Raw genomic sequence first — 21019 nt, 5'->3', positions numbered from 1 at the left:
ACGGGAAAAGACCCGACGGGCTCACCTGGGTTCCCTGGCGAAGGGGGCGGTGCCTTTTATGGGATGCGACATGTGTTAGTACATTTGCTGCGTCCCATCTAAGGCACACGGTTAAGGCGGCAGGTTCGGCGGCAGAAATAGCGGCCAAAAGTAAGCGCGCCAAGTACTCCGAGTTGCAGGGGGCGTACGATTTTGTGCCGGTTGCTGTGGAAACGGCCGGACCCTGGTGCAGCGAGGCGGGTGAATTGTTGAGTGAACTGGGTCGGCGGCTGATGGAGAGGGGTAACGACCCCCGTTCTGGGTCTTGGCTGGTCCAACAGGTCTCCATCGCCATACAGCGCGGCAACGCTGCAAGTGTGATAGGGACTTTTGGACCGGGCATAACGCAGAACGGGTTTTAGGTTAGGTAGTTTTAAGTAATATATGTAGTATAAAATGTAAGGATTTTTGTTAGTTTGTGATTTTATGTGTAAATTTTGTGTTTTCTTTTGTATTATGTACTTATTGTCCCGTTAATAAATAAACTTGTATTATGTGTTTTAATTTTAAATTTGTTTTATATGCTAAATTTATTAATTTTAACTGTTACAGCCCGCCGGTGTTTGCCCGCTCCTTGGTTAAGGGTAAACACCAAACCAAACGAAACAGACAAACAGTGTTGCGTCATCATGCGCAATCGTAGATTATTACGTAAGTTACTTGCTGCTGATAAGACTTGACCTCTGCCGCTGACCTTTTACGAGATAACCTTAGTGATCTCGCCAAATGAGATAATTATTGATGTTTGGCAGTATATTACCAACTGCCGTACAGTATGGACGTCTTATATTGTAATACTGCCGATCCGCGGAACTGCTTACCAGGACCGGCTCTACCCGCGGATATACACCAGGCACGGATGGCTGCGCCTCTCCAAGCTACTGCAGCCCACACAATGGATTACTGGTGTATGCTGAGCATCGTTATTATCAATATGCTGATACTTCGATACTGCCAGCCACGCGAGGACTGGCTAATGGACCATATTGAAGGATTCACTTATTATTTTATTTTTAGTATTTAAATTTAATTTAACATTTGTATTATAATGGTGATGTATGATTATTATTGTGATTCGTAATGTATCTATAATTTTATCAATGTATGGATCATAGTTATTTGAAATAAATGTATTTTGATTTTGATTTTTTTTATTACAGCGCCACTGAAAGGGACGCTCTTGCGGTTATATTTTCAGTGGAGAAATTTCAGGCATATTTAGGCTCACGTAAGTTTTATGTGATCACGGATCACGCGTCACGCAAATGGTTCATGAATGTAGAAAACCCGTCAGGGAGGTTGGCTCGTTGGGGTTGCAGACTGTCTCAATTCGATTTTGATATTGAGCACAGAAAGGGATCGCTTAACGTTGTGCCTGACGCATTGTCAAGACTTATGAAAGTATCTAGACGCAATAAACGTACGAATCATCATTCGCCACATTTATTCACGCTGAGCCAGGTGAATGGTATGACAAGATCGCCAATAACGCCAGCGACAGACGCACCCTTATATGATGTAGGACCAGCAACGAGCATGGTTCCTATCCAGGGGAAATACTGTCAAAACTTTGACTATGGCGGTTTCATTCCGATCGTGGAAGCCACGTATCGCGATCTATGGGCAATTGACCCAAGATTACATGAACGTTTACCACAGAGTGCGTTCACACATGTTATGTGCAACCATTTAAATGTTGAGATTCTACAACAGGCACGCGAGTCAGGACAAGACGTACTACCACAGTACTCAAACTTTCATGAAGCGTTACCAGATTATCAATGCATACCGAAGAGCATCAACGATTACATAACGCACATTGGAACAGTTTTAACAGCTAGCGGTGAAGAAATTAGGACCAACTTACCTCCAGCTGCAGTTCCACAAGGACCAATAGAGCATCAAGGAGTTCACATTCCCTCAGGGTCATTTGGAGTACTTAACGCCGATAATCACAAGATCGTCAATGATTGCAGATCTATTCCAGCGAATTTTTCAAATTTTCTTTAAAAGACGGGAAACTCTTTAGACTTTCTATGGCGAATATACATGATTATAAACATGATTTCGACGTATCACACTGCCGAAACTTACGTGGTCAAAAAAGCAGGACGGGATCTAGTGAAACCTGTGGATGTAAGAAATTACAATAACACAATGGGTGGCGTTGAACTTAAGGATCGAAAGTTATCCATGTACTTAATATAGCGGAAGAGGTGTTTAAAGTGGTACATAAAAATGTTCAAAAGGTTACTTAATGTCAGTGTGCACAATGCTCTAATAATACTACCATTTCTTTGAAACGGCGTGGAATTCCCGAAATCACGCATCGTAAGTTCCGTGAAAAGCTGGCGAATTCACTGATAGTGGCACATCGCCCATCACTCGCCCGACAAATATCAGCTGATATTCCGATTCCGGACGACATGCGGCTGAGGAGGGAGGTAGTGCATGTGCCTCGTATTCTCACTAGGAAGACACGACGAGATTGCCATGTTTGCAGTCGTAAAAATAATACCAAGTCAGTAAACTCCATGTGTGTCACTTCAGTGACGAGGGCTTGTGTTTTAAAGGGTGTTGGAGTGATTGGCACTCTCTTGAACAACTTCCAGCAAGAGTTGTGTTTATCAGAAAAACCAAGCTGCGAAGCTGCGAATCAATAACGAATTCAGACCAGCTGCCCGAGTCAGCCAATTGTCTAGTTAGTCCACTTTCTAAAAATACGTACCAACCACAACCGATACGTACATTTCGGGTTGTAAAGGGCCACACTGCGAAGGTACACAGTTGGGAAAGGGCTCAATGAATTCTTCTCGCTGGGACGAATCCAACGAGCCATTGGCCATCTCGAACTACCAACGGAAAGTGTCTGATTGACTCTGTGGCAAATGTGGCTGCCATACCCGCATCTCATGGCAGCATATGACTAGGCCTTATATTAGCTAATAGCCTTTACTGGCTAAGTCTATAGCATTATATTTCTACCTATATAGCTAACGCTATATATCATATTATACCTCTTTAAGATATTTAAACTTATTTAAAGAGTTAAATAAAAATACCACAGCCACGGGAAATAATATAAGATCGCAGGAAATTTAGGATAAGGAAAATCCGGTCAAAGTCGCCAATATCGTCAATACGCTTATCTACATTGTAAGCAAAAAATAGCGGCCTAATAAGTTAATTAAACTTATCGATATTTCCGGTTGTGCAGAGTTTAATTAAATGTACCAGTTCAGCATAAGCGCTGAGCCAGGAAATTACACAGCATTTGTACATATAATTTTTTTTGTAAAATCGATTGTAAGAAATATCTTCAACCTTGAAGAATGACTTAAAATGGGTAAGTGTGAAAATCTTTTTCGTCATTTTGCCGTTTGGCATATAGGTTACTTATTTATCTCTCTTTTATTTTTGTTTCATTCTAGCTCAATGACAATCTTACCATTCCGTTGCTAATGTCATTAGTTTTAGTTCCAGAACCTATTTAACATGGCAGGAAAGGATCAAGCTAGAAGATGCATGCCTATCATCACAAAAATGTGCGCCACGAAACGGGAAATACGGAGAATAAAAACAAAAGCGCCGCGAACTCCGTATTACTTAAAAAAAAGTGCAGTGAATGATGAAATATTTAAATTTTTAATGCAAGATCTCTGCACTGTTTTAGGAAAGACATGCATTTGCAAGAGAGTGGAACGTATGTTTAGCGTCTATGATTGATTTAATAAACCTAAGTTTTTTAACTTCAAGTTGTTTCATTTAATGCAAAAGCCCACAGTGTCGGCATCACAATACCATTCTATCTCTAGACAGCTTTATTGACAGTATTTTTTGACACAACTGTCATACAGACTCTTTGATCGAGATTAATTCGACTAGCCTAAAACCACGGAACTTCAGATTGTTAATAACACTATAATTTAATCTGCAGTAGGCATGTGTAATTCGATACAGCCAAAAAGAAAGTAACAAATACACTAAAAATCTTTTCCATTTGAAATTCCGTAAATCGCTCATGATTTTTTATTACTCCTGACGTGGTGCTTCTCAACTCGCCCATGTAACTTTATTCGAACACGGGAATTTTATTACGGGAGTCGTCACTTAGTGCCAGACGATTGGCTGATATCCAGAAAACGGTAAACATGCACTGTAAACAAACTTACTGCACTGGACAAAAGTACTCGTGTAAAGCATTTTATACTTTTGCAAATTAAACTAATAAATAATTAACGACAATGGCATTGCCAAAGACGTACTATGCGGCATGGGTAAATGTTAAAAAATTTTATTGCCACATTATAAGTGTCGAGAGAAAACTCAATTGTTAACGTGTACATAGGCCCATGTAAATTATTAATTAGACCTTAAATTCTAAGGTCATTAAATTTTGACGTACGAATTAGCTCATACTGAAGCCAGATATCTCCGTTACTTTCTCTAAGTAATCATCGAGCAACGGTCCCAATGTTTTCCATGGGAAGACTTCACATTCACCATTAGCGATTCTAATTAAATTTCATTTTCAGATTCAGGAGCTGAAGGCAGATGCGACTGATGCCCAAATCAATGAATACGAGATCGCCGTAGCAGAGATTTTTGACATCATCCAGATCATCAATAAACACAAAATCGCCGGCCAGCGCTACCCCATTTATCTTGAAAAAGTTCCGGGATTGTCATTAACGAAAATATGGCATATAGTCAAACTTCAAAGGATTTTAGGAAAATGGGGACGAGAATGTACAGTCAAATGGCTGTCAAGCGTGTTTGATTAGGTTTAAATTCAATTTAAACGTGTTAATTTAATTATATTAAATTAAACATTTATCATTGAGGTTGAAGTTGTATTCATTATTTCTATCCCAGACACACATTACCCATATAGTTTCAAAGATCCAAACAGTAATTTAGGCGCTAAAATATTGCACAACATAAAATTTCGACCGAGAGACCCTAGAACAGAGTTAACCTAATCGAGACAGATCAAATGAGCCCAAACATGCAGAGCTTCTGATGATTTTTCACACCTATACAATGTATGTGCCTTGATTTGTGCCTGTCCAATTTTGGCTATCATATTGTTATGATTGTATTCGTAAAGTGTGTACTAATTTTCGATGCGTTAAAATGATTAATTATTTGAAGCCCTCTCAACACGATAGTGCCTATCGTCCTACATTTAATTGTGCATTGTGTTGGAAGAAATTGTATTCATTGTATTCTGTTACTGATTTGGCTGAAGTATTGCTTGATGAAGAAGAGCCTGATGCGAATTAATGTATTTTGTGTTGCTATGCGAAATACAAATACATGTGTATTGTTTTATTTATAGATCTTGTTTAAAAGGTTGTCCTCCACTGGCTGGTCTATACAACTAAAAATAGAGCATGGATGGAGGTTGTTGCAGAAATAACACCCGATTTTGAAAATAAAAGCACTGAAGAAAAAAATCTGATTGGTAAGGAAAACTGTTTATTTATATTTATATAAAATAGACAGGATGAAGATTCATTGCGAGTACAGAGTATTATGGCGAAATGGAAGAAACCCTACAAATGTAGCTCTATTAACTGTCTCGCTTGTATACCTACGCAAGTATATTTATTCCGGCAATGGTCGTCAAGTGTTACAAGACGTTCTCAGCGAGCAACTTATTAAAACTTGTGAGTGCGCACGACATTGCTGTGGAATGGAAGGCATCGATCAATGGACGGAACAGGCATACGAAACTTTGTTACATCTTTGTTTTTTTTTGTGTGTTATGTACAGTACCATGTCGTCCTCCCGTGAACGTATCGCCGAGATGATTGACGCCTTGAACGAACACGAGCTTGGACGTCAGCGCAACTTGGGTGACGCCCGCAAAACTGTTCGTGAAATGATGAATAAAGGTTTGGTGCCGCAAGTCTTGTCGCCCGAGGACCTCGGCGCCGCCAACTTTTACGAACATTTGGACGCAGTTACTCGGCCTCACAATCACAAGATTCTCGTACGTCTCACCTATACAATGTATGTGCTTTGTATTGTGCCTGTCCAATTTTGGCTATCATATTGTTATGATTGTATTCGCAAAGTGTGTACTAATTGTCTATGCGTAAAATGAGTGATTATTTGAAGCCCTCTCAACACGATAGTGCCTATCGTCCTACATTTAATTGTTCATTGTGTAGGAAAAAATTGTATTCTTTGTATTCTGTTACTGATTTGGCTGAAGTATTGCTTGATGAAGAAGGATAAACAGAATCCAAGAAAGAAGAAAAATAATAAACAGGTTAGACATGACATCGAATAGACAGGATGAAGATTCATTGCGCATCGACATCGAATCGTTGGTAGTGTCTCTCTCGCTCTTGCATATTAGCGAGACAGGGCAAGCTACGTCTTGTTGGCTGCGTTCTGTTAGTGAATTTTGTTGGCTACAGGACCAGAGAACAGCCAGAAATGAAAAAAAAAAGGATCGGTCCCCACAAAATAACGCTTCTTCTGAGATATATACTGTTAAAAGAGACCTTAATAAGCAGCTTCATGGCCACGGGTATACAGTGTGGAAAGATAAGTCGGGCCCTGGAGGGAAACTACCTTAAATCCTTAAGCTGGCTTATTTTACTTAAAGGAGACATTCCTTTATTTTTAAAAAGAAACAAAACTGCCTTTAAAGATTTTTCTTTTTTTCTTCTATTTGGCTTGTCTAAAAATTGTACTAGATATTCGATTTTATGGATATTTTATACGACAGACGAGTGTAAGACCTAATGTTTTTTGGAGAAATGTTATCATTAACATTAACTGTATCGACTAGTAGAATAAAACTGGGAGTGTTTATTTTTTGGAATTTCTAGTCGGTTCGAGTCCCGGGCGAGGCAAGCGAGTTTTAGAAAATCTTTGAATGCAATTTTGTTTCTTTTTAAAAATAAAGTAAAATAAGCTAGCTTAAGGATTTAAGGTAGTTTCCCTCCAGGGCCCGACTTATCTTTCCACACTGTATATCCATGTACATAGTAACCGGGATGTGGTTTTTAAGAAACTGCCGCGGGATACTCCATTTTCTGAGATCGAACATGTTGTTCGGGATTCATTAAAAGATTATTTACGTCAACAACGTTTTGGTACACAGACAGAGCCGGCGAGAAAGAGAAAAAGATTAAATGTTGAACCTGGAAAAAGTATTTCGACCGTTGACGATCCACACAGTCCATGAGCCAAAATGTTGAGCTCGTTGAGACCTTTAATGATCAGAACCTGGTATCGGGATCCAATTCTCCGTCAAGGTTAGTTCTCACCGCTAATGAACCATCAACCAGCAATCAACCTCCTTTCAGTGAAGTAGTAAATGATGCTATTGCTGATAACGTGTCGAATTTTGAAGTATTAGTACATTGAGCAAACTAAAAAAATAAAAGTTATCGGTTTTATTTTTATTAATAAAATATTAGGAGTCGGCCGTTCTTTTAGGTTTTTTGTATCTGTACAGAACGAACGTAAATAGTATGTACAGTCGTTATCTACAGGTTTATTGACAATTATGGGTAGACCGTCCAAACGCGCTACTCTTATGAGAGAGAAACGTAAAAATGACACAAGTGAAGAAAAGGAGAAACGTTTGTCTCAAAGTAGTATGTCTAGAGCGAAGGCGATATCAAAAGAAAGTTGTGAACAGCGAAAAAAAAGACTATCGCTAATGAACGCGTACAATAAAAAAATATTAATTAGTGAAAATACTGAAAGGCGTCCTCACCGATTGGGATTAATCCAAGATCGTCTTTCCAACCAATGAGACAGAAGAACAACGTGCCCATCGCCTCGGTTTAATCCACGAGCGCCTTTCAACCGAGTTAGAGGAGCAACGTGCCCACCGCCTCGGTTTAATCTACGAGCGCCGTTCAACCGAGACGGAAGAGCAACATGCCCACCGCCTCGGTTTAATCCACGAGCACCTTTCAACCGAGACGGAGGAGCAGCGTGCCCACCGCCGCGGATTAATCCACGACCGCCTGCCTATATACCGAGTCGGAGGAGCAACGGGCCCACCGTCTTGGATTGATTCGCAACCTGTTACTAAACGAAACACCTGAATCTCGTTCAGATCGGCTAAATAGAATGCGACATAACATTCAGGTTCGTAGGGACATAACAACAGAAGAATCTTTTGAAGCTGGTATTAATGTTTTCGCCGATGTTTCATGCGCTATTTGTAAAAGAAATATTTATCCTCAGCAGCGCTTCAATTTACAAGCTGACACGTATAATACACTGTTACCGGAAGAAATTGTGGCTCTACGTACAATAACAACATGCTCCCGATGTAACAACTATATTAAATAAAAAAAGAAAATTTCCTCCAACTGCATTTTGAAACAAAATGTTGCCCGCAGATATACCATCGGAATAAGCCAATAGGGTATTTGACAGATTTTCGTAAAGTACTTCAATATGTTCTAAAGTGACTAAAAATACGCTTGATAACTGTTTTTCTTATATTTAGAGCCATTTCAACAATAAAAGTCAGTTTTAATAAATAAATATCATATTTCCCGCCGAAACGCTAAGTCACGTGACAAATCAAGCGTGTGACGTCACGATGTAACGATCAAATGTCAACAATACGTGGGAGATACTATTTTTACTAAAGATTCTTTAAAAAATGGCGTTAAAGTCTAATAGAATATGTGCTGTTCCTTTGTGTCAAAATACAAGCATTAAAAACCCATCGAAATTGTTTATCCACGTGCCTGGATCGCAAAATCTTCGTGCAAAGTGGCTGCAGTTAGCACGACGTGATCCGACCAGTGTATCACCCAAATCTTCAATTTATTTTTGCGAGGATCATTTTGATGTGAGTAGTATTACTTTAAAATATCTATATTGATAGTTTAGTAAAACTGTAGCTCCTTTATAGGTACCTGCTAACGTACTCTAGTAACATTTGGAGGTTAGAGCAAAATTGTTTATTTATATTGTGTTTACATTTACACGTACTTATTTCCTGTTTAAAGTTGATTTGTCTCTATTACAGCTGCCCAAGGATATGGAAAACTATATGCAGTACAAAATTATGGGTTCTATCTCGACAATACGAATGAAACCCTCCTGTTTACCTTCTAGATTTGAATGTCAACCTGATCGTTTAAAGAGAACGGCCGAAAGTATGCCCCGGTCAGTAGCACTAAAAAGACAGCGTGCATCAATCATACAAGAAATACTCGCTCAGACAGCAGCAACTGAAACTGTGGATATGTCGCAGTCGGATCGTATAATCCGCCGTATTACATTACGGCTAGCCGTTTTCAAAAACAGGGGCGTTTTGAAATGCGGCGGTTTAACGATTAGCCGGATTGAATGCGGCTGAATGAGAATCCGCCGGAATGTATTCGGCGCCATACGTTCTTCAACACGGCTAGCCGTAATGTAATACAGCGAGTCATTAGCCGCCGCTTTGACAGTTTTTAGTTCCCATTTTTAACACCCGTGGCGCTGCCTGACAAACGCTGGGGTGTCCATCAAATCTGGAGTTCGCCGGACTGTTTCTTTTCAAAAAACATTTCTTTCGCAACTTAACTAGACGGAGCCCCGCTTCGCGGGGCTCCTATTTCTGAGCGGTTTGCCCTTCGGGCATCTGAAGCTACCTAACGAACCTAACCTACCTACCTATTGATTTAGTGAGACGTCCGTGAAAACATTACACTTTGGGGAAAAAAGCGTAGGTAGGTAAATAGGTTAGGTTCGTTAGGTAGCTTCAGATGCCCGAAGGGCAAACCGCCCAGTGCGGGGCTCCGTCTATTTAAGTTGTGAAGGAAATGTTTTGGAAAAGAAACACATGTAGTGCGGTGGGACCATGGTAAAAATAAATTAAATTGCAAACATTGTCAAACTCCGGTTACGTAGGCGACCGAAAGAACTGGTCACTCTACAATCTAAAATAGTAGTACGATGCGGCTAAACGTTGGCCGCCTTATTGAAGAACGTATCGCAATGACAATCCGGCTAATCGTCGAACCGCCGCATTTCAAAACGCCCCTGTTTTTGATAACGGCTAGCCGTAATGTAATACGGCGGATTATACGATCCGACTACGACAGATACACCATGTAACATAGAATCACAACATAATAACGTATGGACTGGAGGGACTGGAGGTATGTAAATCTATAACCTAAAATTATCCTGTTATGACCCTTCGCCTTTACTATCTCATTGCATTAGTGCCATGTGTGGTTACCTGCAATTTAATTGTCATATGTCAGTACAGTCACGCATTGATATGTATCCAGTTAAAGAAATCTAAATTAGATTTTCATAGGAAATATCTATAAGAATCATGAGTATTTTGCTAAGGGTTGTATTCCACCTGCCCAATTTCTTTGTCCAATGTGTGTTTTGTCTCACGTTTTGCTTGAGAGAGAGAGAGAGAGAATGAGACGCCGTGACATTGAACAAACATATTGGACAGATGGAATACCACCCTAAGTTTAGTTCATGTTGGTAAAACTTTAATCAACTTCTTAACATAAAACTTGAATAAGTGTTTCTGAATACTAAAGTTGTGTCATACTCTACCCTTATAACTTTCAATACAAACTGATGTGAACCTTTAGTTTTTGTTTAGTTTCATTAATACCTATAGAAATATTTTTTCTTTCACATTTACAAGTAATCCATGAAAAGTCAAAACTTATTGAAAAGAACCAAAATAAATCAACCCAAGTGTGTCCAGAATCAGAAAGTAAAATAGTCCAAGTAAATTTTAAAACTAAATATAGAAGCATGGGCTTACAGACTACCAGTTTCAGCAAACACAAAGCAACATCTACAGCAATACAGTTTTCATCTGTTGCAATATCTCCAATTCATGTTAAACCTTCAAGAGAGGGACGTAGTAAAATAAAAAGAAAATTATTTACCATTCAAGAGGAGACATTGGCAAGCTCAGAGGAATCTTCACCATCCAAATCGCAACTCAAAACCGACCTTTCACCATCTATTCAGTCTTCAATTCTTCAAATGACATCGGACAGTGATGATCAAGATAAAAAAAATGTTGAGTCCGAACTAGCAGCAATAAGACAACGAAAAGAACAAGAGGAATTTCACCAATCATGTCTTGCAAATACTCTGAGATTAATAGAAAATAAACCAAGGTTTTATATTGGCATGCCAAAAGAAAGTTATTATTTACTAGGCATTATAAATAAACACACTAGTATTCCTGTTGAAAATATATTGCTGTGTCTAAAAAAAATAAGATTGGACACTAAACTTGTTGAACTTGCTGATCAGTTTGGCATGTCAGTTTCTAATGCTAGCAAAATCTTTAGCAAAAATGTGCCAAGCATTGCAAAGGCTTTACATTGTTTTATTATAAAATCTAACAAGCAAGCCATAGAACAGAACTTACCTATGGCTTTTAGGCATAAATACAGAAACATTAATTGCATAATAGACTGCCTGGAAATTGAAATTCAAAAGCCATTAAATTCTCTCAACCAGGCTCTAACATGGTCTAATTATAAAAAGGCCAATACAATAAAATACCTTATAAGTAGCACACCTGATGGTATTATTAACTACATATCTCCTGGCTATGGTGGCAGGATCACCGATGTATGTTTGGTAGAAAACTGCGAATTTCTAGATAATTTGGAACCTGGTGCTATTGTTCTAGCTGATAGAGGATTCAAGCATATTGAGCAACTGTTATTACAAAGGGGATTTAGTTTAGTGAGACCTCCTAGTGCATCAGCTAAGTGCAGATTAACCAAACTTGAAGCACGAAAAACGAAGCAGATTGCAAGTTTACGGATACACATAGAAAGAGTAATCAGACGACTAAGGGAGTTCTCGATGCTTAAACCCCATTCAGTTGTCAATACTAATTCAGTTAAGTTCTTGGACGATTGTGTTATTATTGCATGTGCCTTAATTAATTTGCAAGATTCCTTAATTAGAAACATATAAATAAAAACAAACACTTGGTTACAAAATGTTTTATTTTCCTATATTAAATAAGTTAAACTTCTACAATGATTTTACAATACATTGTAGATGTTTAACTTCCAAAAATTTACAATTATATATAAAATATCCTTTACTTTGATCTCATTATACTCTAGTGGTATTACATGGACTTTATTATTTTTTTCAAATTCCCAATCTGCCACACAAAATAAACCTTTTTTTAAATTACTTACATACATTTGCAAAAGAACTTGGGCTTCATACTTTTCTGTGATTGTGTTGTTATGTATATAAGATTTAAAACTTTTCTGGCTCGTTGGACATTTAATTTCAATAACAGTGTCACCCTTTAAAATACCATCTGGCGATGCAGCCACCATTGGAAATTCATGGCTGATAATTAAACCACATTGTGCAATCTTGCCATATTTTTTTTCCAACTCCTTTCTTACTACTTCTTCCAATGATCTTCCTCGTTTCATGGCTGGAGTATCTGGTACTTTAGCTCCCATTATTAAGGCGACCAAGGATCCATCATTTGTTTGGCATCGTAAAACATTGAATGTTTTTGATGCTGTTATTCTAGCGTAGGTACCTGAAAAGAAGACAATTTAAAGTTTATTTAACTGTAAAACAAGTGACTGTGCCCTGTTTATCAAACGCTTGTAACTTGTAATACAAGTGGAAGTCCCTTTCTAACAAAAGCTGTTAAAAAGGGACTTCCACTTGTATTACAAGTTACAAGCTTTTGATAAACAGGGCACTGGTGGCTACTTATATACATATGTCTATCTCCCACTAGGATGCCCCGTAGAATGGGTGCCCAACACATATGAATAAATAAATAAATATTTGGGGACAATCTTACACAGATCAACCTATACCCAAACTAAGCAAAGCTTGTACTATACGACAATATACATTAGTTAAATAAAGATAAATACATACTTATACAAATAGAAAACACCCATAACTTAGGAACAAATATTTGTTTTCATCACACAAATAAATGCCCTTACCGGGATTTGAACCCGGGACCATTCATAGACAGGGTCACTACCCACTAGGCCAGGGCAAGACCGGTCGTCGAATGTGAATGTTAACAAGAACTTCAATAACTTTAGCAAAGCTACAAGACTAATTTACATTTTGAGATATATGTATGTTACTCTAGAACAGCAATTTCCTTTGTTAGCTGCGGACACCTATATTATCAAAGTTGATCCCCATGGACCCCTTCAAATCAAATTCAAATGCCTGTTTTAGGCACACCCTAGACCTTTATCTAGCTTTATCTTTGAAATCAACAGACTATAGGGATACCTATTACCTATGGACCCCAGGTTGGGAAATGCTGCTCTAGGATATTAATTATTGATTTTAAATTATATCCTAATTAGTTCAGTCCCAATAGCATGATTGAAGGACAAATCAATTTAAAAGTACAATCATATATTAAAATTAATAATACCTTAACTCGTGCCATGCTTGAGTTTGGTGTTGTGCTCTAGTCAGACTTTCTACTAAATTTATATTTTCTTGTGAGAAAACATCCCTAATTTTTGTTAAAAATGTTTCGCAGTCACTTTCATTCTTATGCTTGATGCTTAAATAATGCATGGAGAACTGAAGAATGACAGGCACTTCATAGTCAGGTTGATGTTTAAGGATTTGTGTAGTACATAAATTCCTTCTTTTGGCTTCCACCAAAAAATCATTTAAGACTACATCACCAAAATCTTCCAGTGTTGTAGAAGAATTTCCCTTCATTTCTCTAACCGTTATAAACTTTAAGGTGGTTCCAACTTTTGCTAATTTTGACTTCTTCCAGTAGCATTCAACAGATGTACATGGTGGTTCCTCACTTCTCCGATGTGCCCACATAAGGAAAGCTACCGCGTGTTTACATCCTCCTAGTGAACCAAGGCAGTCATGGCACTGGACACTTATAACTATGCCCTTTTTTTCTTCCACTACCAAGCTGACGGAATATGTTGAACGATGGACTTGGCGCTCAGGGCATATCTTGCATTTCACAATGCACAAAGTCGTGTCACGCTTCACTTGAACGTACCCAATGGCATCATCACCATATGACTCTCTTGATGATCTGTAAAATTAGAAATAAAGGCCACAGATAGCCAGAATACGAATAACCTATTCTGGGTAAGACTTCATAGATTTTTTGATAACTTAATAATGAATGTATAATGGATCTATATCTGAATCCCTAAAATCTTTTCTCCTATCTTTGCATTCCCTAATATTGTTTGTCATAATGATCAGATGTCCTAACGCGCGTATTCCCTAATTTTGGTTTCCCTATTATCGAATGGGCGATTTTTTTTTGTCCTAATATCTTTTTCCCTAATGACACTTTCCATATTGAGTATTTATCCTAATGTTATGTAGCATAATTATTTTTTTGCCTAATTATTGTTAGGCCTAAAAATTATATATCCTAACCATCATGTTACCTAATTTCACTTAGCCTATCGTTGCTTGACCTAACACTCGTATGCCCTAATTTTGATTTCCCTATTGCGTTTCGTTTTTACAATGGTCGCAGTTCTAACCTAACCTAACCCACTTTTGTGACAGCAGTTCGTTTTTGCGAGGATCACAGTTCTAACCTAACCTAACCCACTTTTGTGGCAACATTTCGTTTTTACAATGGTCGCAGTTCTAACCTAACCTAACCCACTTTTGTGGCAGCAGTTCGTTTTTGCGAGGGTCACGGTTCTAACCTAACCTAACCCACTTTTGTGGCAACAGTTCGTTACCATTAATTATGGAAAGTAATTGTTATGATAATTGATCAATAGGAAAAGTAACTGTTATGACGATTGATCATTAGGGTAATAGCCATTAGGTCAAAACAGTTAGAACATGTTATTTTATGCCAAACATTGTTAGGGATTTCGAAGAATATGGTAAAAAACATTAGGGATCTTGATAGTTATGGTACAAATGCTTAGGGCAAATGAGTCTTAGGCTAACCATTACATTATGGAAAATAATCGTTATGACAATTGATCGTTAGGGCATGTGCCCATTAGGACAAACCAGTTAGGGCAAGTGACTTTAGGACAAACGTTGTTAGGGATTCAGAATGACACCCATAATTTATAACCTACAAAATAAACGTCATAAACTCATAATAACATGACATGTTGGGAATATTGGACGCCTGATGATTTAATGCAGGCAAACACTTGTCCGCACATGATTGTCGACAAATTCTTGTTGGCTTATCCCTGTTGTTATTCTACATATACGTCAAACATTCAAACATTACTTACAAAAAACACCGATCAAAATAATTTGATTTGTTCCCAAAGTTACGTCAAACACATAGTTAACCCTAGTAAACTTTACTCTTTTTAAAAGTTATATCGAAGCCTTGTTTTTATTCCTACTACAATGTATACATACAAAAAATATTTACCGCAAAAAAATAAGCCTAAGTAAATAAATCAAACTGTAATCTATAATTAATTTAATAATAATTATATAAGAAAAGGATAGTTTTGTACTTACAATGAAGTTTTTACGTTCCTGAATTCTGCAGAACAAAACTCCGGATTTGTCGCAAAGAAATTTGCGATCATGAAAGGATCAATTTTAGGCAAATTTGCACTATCACCTTTAGTAAAACCAACTTCCATTTTTTCGGAAAACTGCACTTTGGACACGAAATAATCAAATAAATATTTTAAAAACCTGAGAATGAAACGCGCCTAAATCTTTGTTATTTACATCGTGACGTCACGTGCTCTGATTGGTCGCTGAGACGTTTCGGGGACATGACGCACAGATTCAATAACTCGTATTTTTATTTAGGAATATAAAATATTGTTGCTTAGTTTTTTATTTATGTTAATTTGCTGTATTTAATCATGTTTTCATTGTGCACAATAAAGAATATTATTATTATGTTATTGTATGTCTTTCCCATCACGGAACAATGGTGTTCCGGACCTTTGGGAGGCGTGCGCGGAGCCGAAGCCAACACGTAGAGGCCCTTTTGACACTTTAATGAAATGTAAGGAGTACACCGAGCGGAGGCTGCCCTTGCCCGTGTCATGGGACGCACGCAGAGGCAGCACCCGCCAGGGTGTAAGGACTATTGAGAGTTGATGGAATCTAAAATGAACTAGGTTATTGGGTGAAAGCGATGGACTAAGAACTGAGCTATGGGGTAAAAAACCGGACGCCTGCCTAATAAAACGGTATGCAATTTTATTTCCGGCAGACGGTGACTCGCCCTCACAAGATGGGCCCCCACAAAAAGCGACATCTAGGATGGCTCAAGGGCAACACCGGTGTGAGCGGCTCAGGGGTGTCGAGAGGTGTGCGCCGCTTTCTACCCAGTGGCTGTTAACAGCCACTGTGCCAACTCGCGTCTTATGCATATTTCACTTCCACCCCTGGAGCTTATAGCTCTAACGACTCCACTCTGGCCGGCCGGCTAAGGCAAGCCAGAGGCAGAGAATCCTGTCCCACCCACCCTCCTTGCGGGTAACAGAACTCTCCAGGAGCACTCGGGTACGTGAGGTCGCTAATCCCCAACAGCTCGCCACAAGCTGCCCTGCGTTGACTGATTGCACTGGTAAAACCAGCGGGCGATGGGGTCGTCACATCCCTACGCCTTATTACATCCCTACGCCTTAATTATTATTATTATTATTATATTTAACATCATTTATTTGTAATTTAAGTCAAATATTCGTAAATAGGACCTGAAATTCTATAATGTTCAATACAATACTTATTTATTTGTCAACTATGTAAAATACCCTATTTGACGAGCGTTGAGGAACGGTTTTTATGTTGGATTGTACCATTTTTTTAAATCTTAAAACTTAATAACCGATTTAGCCAAAATTAGTGCAAGGGACAGGTAATTTTATTTGCAAAAGATGTTGTTGAAATAGCTGAGCAGCTACCACTGACCCCACAACCAGCCGGCTTAATTTTGGTAGTAGAAAATTTTGAAAATCTTGAATGTTGCAAAGAATTTGTCGTGAACATGCAAAGATTAAATAGAGCGTTAGCTTGGTTAACTTCCAACAACCACCTCTACAGAGATGTCCAAGTACATTTTGGCACTAACTCAATTAGTCCCTTAATTCAAATTGCTGACAATTTTAATACGGAAGAGATTGGTGATACCTCAGTAACGTCAAACCACTACGTCACCTTAAGTGAAAATAAAAGAATTCTACATGGATCATTTCACCAAGGTGACTTACGGTTTGATTTATCTCGGGGTAAATAAACAATGCACTGGCATAGCGGCGGTTGCTTGTGTAGCATTTAAGGGTGTATTTTTTTATAACAGAACCGCGATGAGAATACGATTGAGATAGCTGTCAACCCATACTAATTTTGACGTAAGTATATACCTAGCAGATCTGTCAACTCTAATATATCCTATACTAATCACGGTTCAGTAATACCTACTTATGTATAACTTTTATAGCTACATTCATATTGTGAATTCTCTTAATGTAGTACATCACATTGATTGATACATGTTTCAATGTCAATGTTCAAGAATAAATTTTACCAATGAATGAATGAATGAAATTAATTTATTCCAGCAATAGTCCATATATGTTATAATACATTTAAAACTAATTACATAGTACAATATAATATGAATAAATTAAATTAAATTAAGACGTACACAAACACAACAATTAATTATAACAATTAATTTTAAGATATTGTAATTTGTGATAATACCAAATGTACCTTATTAATAATAATGTATAGTACCTACTTATAGAATAAGAAAATATTGACATGTAAATTTTTTTATATTTTTATCAATAAATGATCTATCTATCTATCTATAAGGACCTGAGTGTCGGGTCACCCGACCCCCATACGACAGGCTTGTGGTAGGCCTTCCATCGCTCGTGCAGCGGACTAATAATTGTTAATTAGTCATTAAGATCTGGGTCGGGTTTGAACCTGATTAGCTGCTGCGGACACCTTCAAGATGGGTACCTACCTAAGAAAAAATCCTTGTAACTGTAGATATACAGTATGTAAACTAACGAAAAACATTTACTCAAATAACAATCTACTAGTATAAATATTATCATCGCTTTTTTAAGCTTAAGTTAGTTAGTAGTCGTGATACAATATAACTTGAATAAAACATATTAAATGTGACAGTCTACATGAAAATGTACCTATCATTTGACGGGACGCGCTTACGTTTTACGTTGTACAGATTCAATATTATATTTGAGCAGTAAAAGAGTACCTAAGCGGAGGCCGCCAAGTGATACCTTTTGGTGTAGACTGTCACAAATATTTCCATTCTAACTGACCTACCATTCCAGCTTGCTGACACTCCACCGGTCACCACCTTGGCCTACTCTGTAATAACATGGTCTACGATGATGAATATGTATCTGCCTGTCCAACAAAGTGGATAGATAAAGACAAAAACTTATGTAAGTGGCCAAAAAGCAAGAAAATTGAACGGAAGGCCATAAATTTAAGTATGAATCCGGAAGAAGATTGGAACGTATAGGTATTAAAAAAGATCACTATAAAAAAATAATAATAATAAAAATAAAAATATTTTATTCAGTAGCTTGAAAAGCAAATTACAGTAGCTGCACTGGTGTCTCTTTTTAAGTGAGAAGACACTTGTGCTAATAGAACACCGCTCTTCCACGCGGTTAGTTTACAATAAGTATACATTTTTTTACAAAAATTACAAATGCTAGCATTAATATAACTATTAACTACTCCTTATATTATATTAATATAAATTTAATGTGGTATAGGGTACTTAATATAAAAGAGATGTGTGCGTGTGTGTGTGTGTGTGTGTGTGTGTGTGTGTGTGTGTGTGTGTGTGTGTGTGTGAGCGCGCGCGTGTGTGTGTGTGCTTATATATACTTATTTTGAATTAGGTTTTCTATATCGTTGTAGGTTTTAGTTTTTAGCCATTTAGTTAACCTACTCTTACACTCGTATGTGGTGCAGGAATGAATGTCAATGTGTTTATTTATTTGATTATATAGTTTGCAAGATTGTGCCTGTTGCTGTCTTCTGGCAAATGCAGTTTTCACTGTATGGGTTTTAATTACATTAGTCTTTTTCCTACGTGTGCTTGTATTGTCTGTTTTGTATGTGGTTCGCTTGTGTGTTTTTAGAATAAGATTTAGGATATACAATTTTCTTACAGATAACAGATTACTGAGTGAATAGAGTTCGTTTGTAGGGAATCTGAACGGCTTTTGATGCATGACTTTTAGCAATGCTCTTTGAGCTCTCTCAAGCTCAAGAAACTTAGTCTTTGTGGCACCACCCCATACAGAGATACAGTATGTGATGACAGATTGAGCCAGCGATACGTAAACTTGAGTTAGCACAGTTTTTGTTGCTACATGTCTAAGATTTTTGAAAATCCAGGTCAGTTTGCGGATCCTATTCATTATGTTCTCAGCATGAAGATGCCACGTGAGACGCTGGTCAATTGTAACTCCAAGGTATTTCGTGTTTTCCACTTTTCGAATAGATGGGCAGGAGCAGATGGCATATGGGTTGCAGCAGTTATGTATCCTAATTAAGAATTCTTTCCCTGGTTGTGAGCGGTTACAGTTGGAGAAGCAAATAAAGTTGGTTTTGATGGTGTTAAGGGTAAGCAGGTGCCTCTGCAGCCAGTTTGCAATTTTTGTGAGGCCTAGTTCTGCAGAGAGGCGAACCTCCTCCCACGTGTCTCCTGAGAATACCACAGCAGTGTCATCTGCATAAGTGAATATAGTTCCCGCCTCAATACACATGTTGCATACTACTATAGTACTATAGTATAATACTATAGTGGGATATTTTCTGTTTTGCTAGACTATGACTATACTTGATATTGCTATAACCAGGATTCGCTGGAAAATCTTTATGGATTAATAAGGCACCACAGTCCGACAAACAGGAATCCCACATGCTACCATTTTGGTTCAGCATTAAAATCGTCAATTTTGACGCACTTAAGCACTACGCGGTGCGAATTGTGAACAAGACGACAACCAAATCATTTTCGATTCACACGATGTCGTTTTTGGAACGAAAAAAGGAAGAGGAACCTTAAATGAACAACAAATTCAAGAACCGCACGAGCCTGAGGACCCCTGAGGGCGACGTGCCTGTCCTGCATTTGGCAGAAGATTAGGAGGATGAAAATTTAGTTAATTTCGACAATCAGCCAGCGGTTTACGTCAGTGGTTTTGTTGCAAAAAAAAATAAACGGCCTTACTTGCAGCAGATGCTGCTCAGTATTTCAAGCAGATGAGCAAACAAGAAAGGGCGACGAATACAGATACATATAATTACGAGAGTGGGACATAAATGATATTAGGTTGACCTACCCAAGCATTGCTGCAGATATATAAGACTTAAAACGTCATACATATGGCGCTTACGTGATTTTCAATTGCGAAAGACTAAATAACATTAGATGTATGATATTGTGGCGGTAGACGTGTCTTTAGAGGCTAAAACCTATGGACAGACACCGAAGGCTGAATTTATATCTTCCGACCCGAACAAAGCTGGAGGAATTCCCAAAGCAATAAAGATCGCTGTAGGTTCAAGAGTAATGCTGCGGAAGAATTTAAATGTTGGCCACAGCTTAGTCAACGGAGCTTTGGCGCACTGGGCCGTGACAAGCTCTAACCCGGGGAGCTGCCTCGAGCTGTCTTTGTAGAGTTCGAAAAAACTATATGTAATATGTAACAATATTGTGGGTTTAAGAGGGAGGGAGGGTTAAAATTGAGACAAGCACAACAGAGTTTGATGTAATGTAGTAAACAACTACATTTAGTGTTTAACAGTAACTTCATGGATTGCTGCGACATAATGCATATTGCTTGTATCAGCGATAAAATACATGTATATATACGCATAAGCTAATAGAATAAAAGGAATTATTATACTAGACACCGAGCCTATCACTTCTAACCCTCTCCAGTCACCCTACAACTATCCTGTTAGT

The 21019-nt window shown here is 38.1% G+C and overlaps 4 protein-coding genes across 4 annotated transcripts in view; 1 reads left to right on the top strand and 3 right to left on the bottom strand.

The window, feature by feature from the left end:
• LOC134794745 (uncharacterized protein K02A2.6-like) overlaps positions 1-21019 on the bottom strand; it is a 140678-nt gene that overhangs the window by 36369 nt on the left and 83290 nt on the right. The gene's annotated exons all lie outside the window — the stretch shown is intronic.
• On the top strand, positions 11047-12000 carry LOC134795105 (uncharacterized). Its single transcript, XM_063766937.1, has one exon. It carries the CDS (start codon positions 11047-11049, stop codon positions 11998-12000), a length of 954 nt encoding a protein of 317 aa, XP_063623007.1.
• LOC134795103 (uncharacterized) lies at positions 12027-13041 on the bottom strand. Its single transcript, XM_063766936.1, has 2 exons — positions 13020-13041; positions 12027-12595 (listed from the first exon to the last, which is right to left on the bottom strand). The coding sequence occupies exons 1-2, from the start codon at positions 13039-13041 to the stop codon at positions 12072-12074; spliced, it is 546 nt and encodes a 181-aa protein (XP_063623006.1). The 3' UTR covers positions 12027-12071.
• On the bottom strand, positions 13462-19814 carry LOC134795102 (uncharacterized). Its single transcript, XM_063766935.1, has 2 exons — positions 19684-19814; positions 13462-14110 (listed from the first exon to the last, which is right to left on the bottom strand). The coding sequence occupies exons 1-2, from the start codon at positions 19812-19814 to the stop codon at positions 13462-13464; spliced, it is 780 nt and encodes a 259-aa protein (XP_063623005.1).

Source organism: Cydia splendana, chromosome 11 (assembly GCF_910591565.1).
Source record: "Cydia splendana chromosome 11, ilCydSple1.2, whole genome shotgun sequence".
Classification (NCBI taxonomy): Eukaryota; Metazoa; Arthropoda; class Insecta; order Lepidoptera; family Tortricidae; genus Cydia; species Cydia splendana.
The sequence above is the reverse complement of the archived record's forward strand: the minus strand, read 5'-3'. Positions and strand labels throughout refer to the sequence as shown.